Source organism: Fistularia commersonii, chromosome 25 (assembly GCF_037954325.1).
Source record: "Fistularia commersonii isolate RoL2024-O1a breed Wild chromosome 25, RoL_Fcom_v1.0, whole genome shotgun sequence".
Classification (NCBI taxonomy): domain Eukaryota; kingdom Metazoa; phylum Chordata; class Actinopteri; order Syngnathiformes; family Fistulariidae; genus Fistularia; species Fistularia commersonii.
This window is the reverse complement of record NC_141308.1, coordinates 9,626,143-9,639,428: the sequence shown is the minus strand read 5'-3', so window position 1 is coordinate 9,639,428 and position 13,286 is coordinate 9,626,143. Positions and strand designations below refer to the sequence as shown.

Here is a 13,286-nt window from a genome sequence, read left to right as displayed (position 1 = left end):
TTTTAAGCTGCGGAGACTGTCGGCGGCTGCTGCTTAAAAGGACAGGGAGCCCGTATCAAAAGGTAGCGTCGCGGTACCAAAAACAAAGGCCGACTGAGAAATCCCGAACGACAGGAACTGCATCGATGATTTACCGTCTGATCGGTAACAGGTCTCATTATCAGCGTGTCACCGTGACAGCTTTTCGGTGGCCACTCCATTACCAGAGTCAAACTGTTGAATTGACGATCGAATAGGAAAAAGTCAAAGACCGCGCTAATGTTTAGCGGCTAGAACTAATCAGGTGCAAAGTGAATGGATGGTGAATAATGCAAACGGTTTGTGCTCATGCTGCTTCACAGGACACGCGGTCTTCTCGTGCAACAAACATGTTTCTCTGGTTCCTACGGTTGAATGTTGAGCTGTGTAGAATAATGCATGAGCAGAAAGTCGAGCACCATTTGAAGTAGGAGTGAGTGGATTTTTATCTTATTTTTATTCTGCAATATGTGCATGGAGGGCACCTTTGAACCCGAACTATATCTGAAAATTTCAAAACACAAAAATGTATTAATAAACAGCACAAGACCCATGAATTTGGCATATTTCATAAGAAAGTAAGGTCCTCTTCAATAATTTGTATATAAAAAGTTAGACTATTTAAATGCGGATTCAAAAACACAGTCTATTTGTGATATTATAATATTCATTTTTGTAACACTAAACTGGCAATTTTATTGTTTCTATCAAAACATGAGTTCCTTTCCGATTTAAAAAAGACAGATATTGAAAACAAGCAAATACTTACAAAATAGTAACATGGTACAGAAAGCATAAAGGAGTCATTTTTTCATAGTGTATAGAATGTCTTTGCACATACATAATGAAAAAAAAAAGCAAAAAATAAAATAAAACCAGGCATCATCCGTCTCTACAACATTTTTTTCATTTTCTGATGCTGAGATAGAGAGACGGCGCTCATCGCAATGATACCAAAGAATCTTTTCTCCACACGACCTTGAAAAGAACAGTGGTTCTGACTGCGGCGAGCAACAGTTCATATTCCGCTGCACAACACCGTGCGCTTTCTGGAAGAATCGCCGGTTTACCGTGAACATCTACACGTTTAAAATCCACAGTTTGGAACTTATCCAAGTGGTTTCCGTTTGTTCTCGTCTTTTAAATATGCTCAGAATTCTAACAAACGGGTAAGAACTGTTTGTCCCAGCCAAAAAGCGCTCTGCCCCTGGCACACCAACATGTAGCACATTAGATACAATGAAATAAGAACTTCCATATCAGGACATATCCCTTTTTTTTCCAAGAAAAAAATGGCTAATTGTGCTCTCTGTCCTCCATTTGGTGTAAAGATGTCAAAATACTAACTGGTCCGGAGTCATTCTCCAAGAATCATAACAAGGAACGAGACGTTGTACCAATTTTGGGCGGATGCGTCCAGTGTTACCTCTTTGAATTGGTACAACTATATAAAAACTGTGTCAAACACGCAAAAAAAAGAAGACTTGGACGTCACTGATTCTAATCTTATCTACCCTTCCCACACTTTGTGTGTGGGCAAGTCCTACACATACCCATACAAGCTATTTGCTCCTTGACGTTTCTAACTGACCAGGCCTGGAAGAAAACATGACGGCCTCTACTTTAAGTGTTTAAAACAGTTTGATCAGCAATGCGAACAAACATCAACATTACCATTCCAAAAGGATTGTTTTTTTTTTTTCCCCAACGACTTATTATGCTTATGCCTTTGACTGAATAAAACACATTAGAAAACCAGGCAACGTCCGTGAGCGATCACGAGATCGGAATTAACCTTTTTCTTTTCTTTATTGTTTCCAAATAAGTAGCCCTTCAATCTGGCCTGAAATTCAGGAGAGAAACAACTTGCTTTGTAATTCAGACCCTCTTTGAGATAAGGAGGAAATACAGTACATTCACAACAGCCAAGTGTCAGCAATAAATTCTCAGGCTGCACTCAGAGTAATTTAAATGAAACACCTATAAAACACTTACCCCCGGGCCAAACCATCTCCCGCTGAAGAAAGAATCCCTGTTCGACACTTGTCAATTCACGTAAGTTGTCAGAGGCTCGACGTTTCATCGAACCGCCGAGGACTCGCCGTTCGCCGCATTCTGTTGCAGCGCGTGCCGATGGTAAAAGAATTTTTGAGGCAAGAGAGTGAGACTGAGAGGAGTTTGTTGAGGGGGAGAGAAACAACACACCGATTTGTGGCTGCGGAAAGATGACGTCACCAGAGGCCACATGCAAGGAACCCACTGCCCTCCTGTGCAGCGAGAGAGAGAGAAAGCGAGAGGGACGCTGGAGAGTATCGCTGCCTGGAGACCATTCTAGGTCAGTTCTAGTCCTCCACCATGTTTTCCCACAACGCGGTTTATTCTATGTACCCGGATTGAACAGGAAACAGGTGGTAGGAAGCACATTTCACATGTGTCTTGAAATCTAGTGGTTTAAAAAAGGTAGCAAAAGCGTTAAAACCGATATGTTTCCGGCCTTGCGAGACTCAATATCTACTCCGCCGTCAACTCGGATAATCCGATCAATGCTAATACCCCGTGATAATGGAAAGTGTAATACAATCAATTTGTTTATTGCCCCCACGGGGTCATTTTAAGCCGCGGCACTCGACAACACGCTGCCCATCCGTCGGTGGAAACCGGCAGACAGACGTTGCGCACCTGAGGAACAAGACGGCAGATATTAGCGGTGGAGCGTGAGACCGATTACGACCTGACGTTTTTAGAAGGAATTTGTTTTCTACTCAGAAAATCGGCCAAATCTGCCCAGGTCATGTTGTACTCTGCCGAACCGCCTGGCTTAGCTCACATTCATTCTGCTTTTCACGTCTTGGAAAAGACAGAGACGGAGGAATGCCGATGTTTGAGGACAAAACCTCTATCTTATATACCGCGGTGAGTTAAAAATCAAAATTTAATTGAAAAATCTACAGTGCAAAAGAGACTTGGTGCTAGCAATCCAGTGGCAAGCGCACAATAGGGAAATCAGGGTTGTCCAAACTAGTTAGCCTTATTTTTAGCTTGACATCCTACTATGGGAAATAATTTTGTAATTATTCTTACTGGACATGACAGAAAATGGGAAATAAAAACATCTTGCTTGGGAGCAAAAATAAAATTACAGCTGCAGTGCAGTTTATTCTTCAGCCCTCCCCCATCCCATCCATGAAGGACCACCGACAACCATGCTTTTGAATCTTTACACCTTTTCATTAAATGTCAAAATGACAAACCCACGCAGGCAGATGTGAACATGCAAAGTCCACATTGTAACCACTGCACCATTTCTGAATTAAAAAAAAAAAAAAGATTTAGATAAGCGAGATTTCACCCACTGGCCTCTCGTACGTATCCGCAAACAGAATTGTACGCGATGTAAGGGTCGCTGTTCTCGCATCCCTGCAAATCCGACGTCTGCACGCTTTCCCACGCACGTGAGTGACCTTTGAGTGACACCCGAAACTCCGACTCCAGGCCGCTTTGTTCCCCTTTAGAAATGTTTGCATTTGCGTCGAAGAGAGAAGTCATTTAACAGCTCACCTCGGCGCTGGAGCCTTCTTCCCCTTTTTAAACTCCACGCTTGTGGAGTGTAGATGTGTCTTAGTGTGTGTGTGTGTGTGTGTGTGTGGGTCTTATGGCGTGTCTGTGTGTGTGTGTCTGTGTGTGTCTGTTTGCATGTCTGTCTGTGTGTGTCTGTGTGCGTGTGTCTTAGTGTGTGGCTCTGTGTGTGTGTCTGTGTTTGTGTGTGTCTTGGTGTGTCTATGTCTTAGTGTGTGTATGTGCCTATGTGTCTTAGTGTGTCTAAGTGTCATAGTGTGTGCGTGTGTCTGTGCCTTAGTGTGTGTCCGTGTGTCCGTGTGTGCGTGCCTTAGTGTGTCTAAGTGTCGTAGTGTGTGTGTGCGTGTCTGTGCCTTAGTGTGTGTTGTAGTTAGTGTGTGTGTGTGCCTTAGTGTGCCCAAGTGTCGTAGTGTATGTGTGTCTGTGCCTTAGTGTGGGTTTATGTGTGTTTGTGTGCCTTAGTGTGTCTATGTGTGTGTGTGTGTGTGTGTGCCTTAGTGTGTCTATGTGTCTATGTGTGTGTGAGTATGTGTGTGTGAGTATGTGTGTGTGTGTGTATGTCCGCCCGTCTGTGTGCGCGTGTGTGTGCATTAATGCCCATGACGGAGACACCTAATAAATGAAGTGTCAGCCGACACACACACACGCACACGCACACGCACACACACAAAGAACAATGAAACGGTGCGTGGATCGGTCGAGTCAGTGCGGATCGAGTAGAACTTGAAAAGTGTCGCGCGTAGGTCGGCTGCGTGTCTGGCTGAACGGAATCCGCAAAGCGCGTACGCGTCGCGACCGGCGTTCGGTCTCACCTCCGCGTTCCCACGGAGCGGCGGGCGTCACGCGTGTCCGTGTCCCTCCGCGGCTCTCCCGGTGCGCGCGCAGCCCTCGTCGCTTTCCATTTGTAAGGTTCGCGCTAGTTTCACCGGCGCGGCGAAGTGAGCGCGTCGATTGGCGACGCGCAGCCTCCCGCTCGCCAATGGCAACCGAGGGCGCCCCGCCTTCCCACCGTGCGCGTCCGGTAACGGGAGGAAAGTGGAGACCCGGACGTGGCGACTTAGACTTAACCAAGAAATCACTGGTGTGACAATCTAAATGCGAATTTGTTTAATAATTACGCGTAAATTCTTATTATGGGAGTATCCCATAATATGATACACGAAAATATACCCACCTTATACAGTTAAGTCCAGAGATATTTGGACTGTGACACAATCCTCATGCCACCACATTGGATTTGAAATGAAACAACTTCAATGGAATTGAAGTGCAGATTTTAAGGTTTAAATCCAGGGGTTGAACAAAAATATATTTAGGTGAATTTCAAAAATCTGTTTAATGGGCAATAGCTGTTGTTGGCCAAAGCCACGCCACACAAGCAACGAACTGCTCATGCTCAATTCCAGGTGAAAAAACAAACAAAAAAAAGAATTTCTTGCACCCCAAACCACACCAATATCATTCCCAGCAACCCCCAAATCACACAGAAAACAAGCATCAACAGCAACCCCAATATTTGTGACTGGCTACACTCTGATCGAACATGTAGGAATTGTAGCCACTTTTATACAAATTTTTTTGTATTTTTTTTTTTTAAATTCCTCTCCCTTCAGCCGCAGGGAATCTCAAAATCTTACATAAGGCCTTAAGACACTTTATAGCCTTGACTTGTTACTTTGACACTTTATAGTTTTATTTGTACTTCTTATTTCCCCCCTTTTTCATACTGTTTATACAATTTCCTACTATTATTTATGATTGTTTTGTTTTACTTGAAACTCTGGCACAACAATTTCCTTCAGGATAAAAAAAGTTGTTCTTATTCTTATTCTTATTCTTTTTGTTATTCTTATTCTTATTCTTATTCTTATTCTTATTCTTATTCTTATTCTTATTCTTATTCTTAAATGCTCCTCATTTTAAGGGCTCAAAGGTGATTGGAAAATAAAAATAAGCCAAAGTAAAATGTTAATTTTCAATATTTTGTTGAGAATCCTTAGCAGGCAATGACTGCCTGAAGTCAAACGCTGGTGACGTTTCCTCCTTTGTGACGCTTTGCCGGGCCTTTACTGCCGCTGTCTTCAGTTGTTGCTTGTTTGTGGGTCTTTCTGCCTTCAGTTTTGTCTCGAGCAAGTGGAATTCATGCTCGGGCCGTTGCAGAATATTCCAATTCTCTGCTTTAAAAAAAAACTTCTGGGTCACTTTTGCCGTACGTTTTGTGAAGCACCGTCCAATCAGCTTTGCTGCATTTGGCTGATTCTGAGCAGAAAGTTTCTCCCTATACACTTCAGTGCCATTGGAGACCATGCATGGCCATGCTGTCACCGCCTCCACCATTTGTTTTTTTTTTTTTTTTTTCCTTCACCATGTTTAACAGAAGATGCGGTGTGCTCTGGATCATGAGCTGTTCCAATTCTTCTCCAAACTTTCTTCTTCCCATCATTCTGGTGCAGGTTGATCTCATTCTCATCTGTCCGAAGCACACTGTTCCAGATCTGGGCTGGCTTCTTCAGGTGTTTATTTTTGGCAAAGTCAATTCTGGCTTTTCTATTTCACCTTGTGGTGAATCCTTTGTGTTTACTCTCATGGAGTCTCTTTATGTTAGACTTGCGATACTGATACACCTTCTTCCTGGAGAGTGTTCTTCACTTAAGTGGATGTTGTGAAGGGGTTTTTTTTCACCATGGAAAGGATTCTGCAATCATCCACCACTGTTGTCTTCCGTGGACGTCCAAGCCTTTTTAAGTTCCCAAGTTCACCAGGCCACTCTTTTTTTTTCTGCACCAAAGTGTTGATTTGGCCACTCCTAACATTTCTGCTATCTCTCTGATGGATTTCTCCTTTTTTCCAGCCTCAGGTTGGTCTGTTTCACCTCCATCGAAGGCTCCTTTGACCGCATGTTGAGTGTTCACAGTAACAGCTTCCAAATGCAAACGCCCTTTCATCAACTCCGGACCTTTTAACTGCTTAACTGATGACAGGTTACCAATGGAAGAGCCCATGCAGCCTTTTCATTTTTTTACCAGCCTTCTGAGGCAATTGTGCGATTACTTTTGGTCCCTTGAAAAAGAGGTGACTATGTATTAAAGAGCTGTAATTCCTAAACCCTTCATCAAATTTGGATGTGAATACTCTCAAATTACAGCTGAGAGCCTGCACTTTAAGCCCATATTGATTATATAATTGTATCCTGAATATGTTTTCGTAAACAGCTAAAATAACAAAAAATCTGCGTCACTGTTCAAATATTCCTGGGTCTAACTGTATATTCAACAATATCATATTTTGTAGACTTTTTGTCCTTCTTTTGAGCATCTATCTATCTATCTATCTATCTATCTATCTATCTATCTATCTATCTATCTATCTATCTATCTATCTATCTATCGTATCTGTTTAGTTGTTCAGGCCTTTGCTGGTAATTTTCTTTTACTGTGACAATATTTATGAATGTATTTATTTATTCATTAATTTTTTGTTGTGTATTGCAATATGTTTTGTCCTCAGCTCTTCCACCCTTTTCTTTTTCTTCACCGTCACCTTTTGGTGTTCTAAAGTATTGCATGTGGCTACAAAGCTGTCCCTAGCTGCACCTTGTCTTGTCCCCACTTTTTATATATATTTTTTTATCTGTAACCTTTTTTTATATTGATTTTTTTTACAAAGAAACTCTCCAAACCTGTAGATATATTCTGGAGCCACACAATTGCAACATATGCAGTGTTACACTTATCTTGCAGTGAACTATTCTGTTTTGTGTTGAATTCAAGGCCAGACTCGGCAGTCTTTTAGAAAAATTTTGATTTTCTTAGCTGTTGCCAGGCAACAGCTGTCCTGGAACAGAGATCGGTCTATATGGATGTCCCTGGGCTGTTTCCTCATCTTCAAATTTACCTTCAGTTTCTCTTCCCCATCATGTCTCTTCATCACGCAGATAATTTTGCATTAATTTTGACACAGCTGTTGATCCTTCCCTCCTCCCACTACTAGAGACTGTCAAGGTCAACTAGATGTGCTGGTAATGCAATATATCCTGTTGACATGGAGTCAGTGTTGGTGACGGTTGACTGTTAGGAGCGTTTTTTTTTTGTTTTTTTTTACAGTATCTGCCCGGACAAAATTCTGTAAAATGGTTTCAAACATACTAGGAAGTGAATGTAGTTGCAGACTGGCAGTGGGTGCAATGTCAGAAGGCCAGTATGAGCAGATCGAAGAATGTGGATCAGGTCATATCTCCAAAGTGTGCTACCAACATTAAGAAGCAAAATAACTGATATCAGTTTAAGTTGTAAAAAGAAAAGTAGGCAAAGTCTTACAAACACCCAATCCAACCAAAAGAGCGTAGGGAGTAAATGAATCATTAATCACAGAGTATGACATGGTGTGACACATCTCTCGGGCACTGATCACCGACATTTCGTACATCCAAGCAGCTGTTCATCTCAAGTTTTGAGAATGGTGTGTACAAACGGCAGTGCATAAAGTCACCGACCTCTTTTGGGAGATGAATCGTTACTATCCACCAGAGGTAACAACAAGCCCGGATGTTTCTTGTTTGAACGCGAAATGCATCGAGTTCAGTGCCACAAGCCCGGCACACTGTGAGTGAAATGAACCCGCTCAAGTCGACCACAGCTGGTTGATTTCTGTCACATTTCATTTAGCCCTGAATTGATGCGTTACTATCTCTGAGCCCTCCACTCATGGGTAGCAATCATATTCTTTTCCATATTTATGTGTCTGTGTTTGCAAAAACCAAAACAGAGATGTCTTTCTGAGTACTACAGTCCACCCAGCAAAACATAGCATATGCACCTCTTTTACTGTCCTCGGAAAGGGTGATGCATCATAATGGAAATAACATTGAATACCGACTGTCATATGATACTATTTTATAAACGTTACAATTTTCCAACTCTTATAAGAACACCAAATACAATCAAATTAAAATGAACCTGGTAAACATCTCCTTAAGGTGATTTACAATTATTACCCAGGCAAAGTGGAAGAAATTAAAAATCATAAATTATCTCAATTTCAAGACATTACACGAGTCTACAAAAAAAGTTGAGAAATTACAAGATATTAAGAACTGTAGAATTAGTGTACTCCACAGTGACCTTTTAATATAACTATTCATATGCATGGATCAGTAATGAAAAGCGAGCTTCATAATTCATGATATTTTCTTACACCACCACTCTACATGTTAAATGATGCAAAACATCAAAATCATTTGCTAATATAATTTATTTACTATTCACAACAAAAAATTCTGCCAGTCATATCCTTGGTTTATTGCATAAGTTCTGACAGACCAAAGCATAAATAATCCCCCCAAAACTCACCCACACATCACCTCTCCATCTGTTCCACTCTGTCTTCTTACTAAGGTTTCACTCTCTGCTGCGGCTGGTTGGTATAAATAGTGCACAGGTGTCACTTTGAATGCATCACCCATCAGTACATCCACCTGCCTCACAGCCCATCACGTTTTCCAGCCACCTCACTGGCATTCACTTATCACATAACCTCAGCAAAGAGACCGCCGGCACATTTGGTTCACAATACAGACAGGTTTAATCATTGTTAGAAAACAAAAATGCAGTCAGGAGCTCATAAAATAAAACTTTAAAAAGGCACTCTTTAGTTGTTTTTTTCAAACTGTTGGTTTGTGAGTCACAATAGAAAGGTGGATCTTTTCCCTTGAGACAAAAAGAAACTTACCAAGTACAAGACATATAATATTTCTGTTGAAACTTTTCTGTTTTTCGGAGCCCAGTCACTATACTGTATGTCATTGTGAACAGAGGGTATTGTCAAAAAACAAATCAAAATCAGTTAAGTGAGCCAAAGAACTACAAGACAAAAGTGAAGAAGGAACTTGAAGAATCACGTGCTGATTAAAATATTACGAATATAGACCTTATGCTATGTAAAATAAATGGTTCCATGTTTCTGTGGCCACTGATGGGTTTCACATTGATCACACTATTCAGTGTAAATCAGGCACTTGGGAAAAAAAAATGCAAGCCCTAGGACACAGAACACTAAGCCTAAAACTCATGTGTTGCATAAGTATGTATTTTCCCAGCAGAATGTAAAAACCCATTTCATATGTTCTTTTGTGACTCCTTTGTGAAAGGCTCGAGTGGGTTTTTACATATACTGCAGTACAAATGAGACTGATCTTGTGTGTTCTCACAACCGTCACACTGTTTTAGAAATTTAATTCTCATGCACCTCCATCTCAATCCTTCTGGGCATCACGGAACTGCACAGAACGGACCCAAACTCAAGTTAAATTGATCTTTGGCAAGAATGAAAAGAAAAAAAAAAACAAAGAAATTGCACAAGTACAAAGATTGAATTTTAACATTTTATAAGGAGCCCGACCGATACTGAATGACTGAGGCAGATATTTATCTTTGTGAGTAAAAGAACTGTGGTATTAATATGCCATCAGATAATCTTTTAGGAAGCAAACTTTTAGCAAAATGTACAAAATGTAAAAGTAATCTTCATTCAAAATTGGCAAGTGAAGAATGATATATTTATTAGCCCCCTCATATGAATTTGGAATTTTATGCATATTTGCACTACTTCAATATATATATACACAGAACTAGATGATACAGGAAAACCTTGCTGTATCACCACACACACACACTTTGTGAAATCTATGTGTGAAATTGAACTTCCCAGAGGTGGAAACACATTTAGATAATATTATAAATTAATTAAGCATGAATTATTTAATAAGTGAATCAAGGGCAGTAGCATTTCTTTAGGGAAATTTACTTGCGGACGTAAAAACATTTTTGCTGAAAAGAAGCAGCGCTTTAAAAAGGGAGAACAGGTCAGAAATAATTTCTATTGATATAGTCATTAAAATTTTTCATTACAATAATTAATATAGAAAAAAAACATGACCTCAAAGTGAAGACATTGAACTATAGATATGTAAGCATATATATATATATATATATATATATATATATATATATATACACATATAAAGCCAGGTATATGGAAATGTTATCAAGCTCTACTAAATTTCTGTTCATTTGACATTTTCATATAAGTCAATATCGGCCAGGCTCATGTAATATAGCAAGATGCCAAACAAATAATATCAATAACAGATAAGAAAGCATGAATAACCACAACTTGCCCTGCCATTAAACAATCAAAATATGAAAGCTGTAAGTCAGTCTAGGCATTTTCCCCTTGAACAATAACAGATGATGCTGTGAGCAGTGCGGTGTAAATTGAAATACAAAGTTATTTTATAGGCCCTCCTCTTGATATAATTTAACTGAGGCAAAACGAAAGTGCAATGAGCTAGAATGGGGGCTGAAATGGAGGCAAGATGAGCCAAAATAGCCAGGTTTCGCTGGATAGTGACACGATGATAACATAAGAGGGTAATAAACATCAAGTGTCTCTGGTCCCAAACAGAAGGCACTTTACTGTTGTCTCCAACATTTATTATAAAACATGTCCACAAAGCATGCCCAGGAACATTTACATTTTGAAGCCTATGGCTGAATTACCCCCCGACCAGGTGCAAGATACATGTTTCCCCCAGTCTGCAGCCAATCCATTCTACTATCGATCGACCCATCCATTCGTCCGTCCATCCATCTATCTGCTCACTGTCCAAAGGCACTTTACTTTACCATTGCTCCCAACTGAAGTCATCGCCCCTGCCGAATATGACAAAGAAGCCCAGGATGGTGAGGAAGATGACGGCGTTTCCTGTCATAACGAGGCCACAGGCACCCCAGCGGATCTGCGAGGGAAGCGGTCAAAACATCCGTAGTCATCAAATGCTTTCTACAATACACAGTAAGGATGCCAGTCATGTCTGCATTCTCTCGCTGTACAGAGAAAAATAAGTATATATGTATAAGAAAATATATAAAGTAACGCAAGACAGGCTGCACAAAAACAAAACGTTTGTAAGTGAATCTTTACCTAAATATTGCAGAGGGTGGAGAGTAAACTCACTGTGGTAGTGCGGGCTAACACAATAGGGAGGCCAAAAGATGACACGACGATTCCAGTTGTTAAGAAATAGGCCAACTCTCTGCATGCATTGCTTGAGGAGTCAGCGTCATCACTGTAGCGTCTGGATATGAAGGTCGGGATGGGACTTAAAATGTAGAAAATCAGGACAAAAAGGGGCCAGTAATTCCTGAAAAACAAAGGTTGAAAAGTGAAATGTGATGGTACATACATAGTAGGAAGGTCAGTATTGCATGAGCATTATTATGCTATATATTGTATAAAGTCTGTCCCAGGTGTGGACAATATGTAATCACATAATCATTTAATTTCAATGTTCATAAAAGTCAACAGAGAACAACATCCAATTCATCATTTGTAAATAGAAAATTTGAAAAATAATTTTGTGCTTAATTTTGATACTTTCAGCGTTCTCTTTGTGACCTCATCAGTGTGATATAATTTTCTGTGGTCAATCGAGGAATTGCTGAACAAAGAAAAGCAACACCATGATTTGACTATAAATGAAATAAATAGATATACACATAGACAGATACGTAAATAGATAGAGGTACCTACCCGTACTGTTCCAAGGCACATCCAAGTAGTAGAAACGTCAAACCGATGGCACCGCTGAAAGACAACCCGACCAGAGCTGCAAAAGAACCAACAGTGAAGACTCACCAGGCAATACAGTTGGGACTTTTACAGTCAGTTTAACACATTTTAGCCCAATTCATATGCCGTTAAAAATAAGCCAAGAATAATAAAAGGTGGTTTGATAATTCATCTCGAGTTAATTGTGAGTTGATTTCCCGCACGACGTTGAGGACTTTCGAAATGATTCAGCAAACGTTGTTATAAAAAAATGTCCCAACACCCAGGCTAACTAACTTTTTCAGGCGACAGCGCCTTCACGAGAGTGTAACATCAAAACCCTTCTTTCTCATTTCGACAGCTTAAAAACATTAACTCGAATACCTTTAATGCCAGCCATTGCGTGGAAAAGGCGAGTTTCGTTTCTTTGTGTATTGTTTACGTGCCCCAGCGCTCTGTGAGAGGCGCACTTCCGGCTTCCTCCATTGGGGCTTTCCTTTCTCTCCGTCACGTGACTTAAAGCTATAGCAAATGGGGAAATATATATTTATATATATATGTTTGGTTTTTTTTTTAGATTATTTTATTTGAAAATATTTACTGGGGGAAAAATAAGTGAAATTCTTGACATGTAGCCATAGAGGAGACCAGGTGTAACCTTAATTTACGGTCATACATGGCCACTTGTTGGAACATCAGTCAGTCATGCGCGAACCACTCGTGGGTTCCTCATGATGAATCCCAGGATGTATGTCGTTCCCCACACAACAACCAAAGACATGTTTTCAAGTATTTTTTAGAGGTTCACCGCATTAATGTCATCTTTTCTGCATCACAAATTTCCCATCTACGTTTTTTAGAACAGCTGTACCTTTTTACATCATTTGCTATCCATGTAACGCTTATGTGCAAATAGAACAAAGGCTATCTAGCTGACAGGCAAACAGGAAATACTTATACATCATCATCACTATCATCATTATTATTATTATCACTCATATTCGTAAAGCATGTTTTCGATTTCAGGCCAAGATAATTCAGATACGTTTAATTACTAAAGTACATTTTTTGACTGCAATTTTTAT

At 40.3% G+C, this 13,286-nt stretch overlaps 2 protein-coding genes across 3 annotated transcripts in view; both read right to left on the bottom strand.

The window, feature by feature from the left end:
• Window positions 1–4,472, bottom strand: part of LOC147219196 (3',5'-cyclic-AMP phosphodiesterase 4B-like) — a 39,626-nt gene extending 35,154 nt beyond the window's left edge. The window contains exon 1 of one of the 2 annotated variants that reach the window (XM_086171921.1): window positions 4,407–4,472. The gene's annotated coding sequence lies outside the window, so the exon portion shown is untranslated. Of the gene's footprint in view, window positions 1–2,013; window positions 2,160–4,406 lie in introns of those variants that run through there. The other variant, XM_086171923.1, reaches the window with a different exon arrangement.
• Window positions 4,473–9,158: 4,686 nt separating this feature from the next.
• On the bottom strand, window positions 9,159–12,702 carry LOC147219195 (leptin receptor gene-related protein). The gene is made up of 4 exons (XM_086173180.1): window positions 12,586–12,702; window positions 12,184–12,259; window positions 11,608–11,794; window positions 9,159–11,389 (listed from the first exon to the last, which is right to left on the bottom strand). Exons 1-4 carry the CDS (start codon window positions 12,599–12,601, stop codon window positions 11,273–11,275), a joined length of 396 nt encoding a protein of 131 aa, XP_086029306.1. The 5' UTR covers window positions 12,602–12,702; the 3' UTR covers window positions 9,159–11,272.
• Window positions 12,703–13,286: the final 584 nt, after the last annotated feature.

Bases quoted from the DNA above. Each gene is read 5' to 3' on its own strand.
- LOC147219195 (XM_086173180.1), bottom strand. The intron at 11,795-12,183 runs GTAGGTACCTCT...TTTGTTTTTCAG, and splicing joins TGTGCCTTGGAACAGTACGG to GAATTACTGGCCCCTTTTTG. The intron at 11,390-11,607 runs GTGAGTTTACTC...CTTCCCTCGCAG, and splicing joins TGTTAGCCCGCACTACCACA to ATCCGCTGGGGTGCCTGTGG.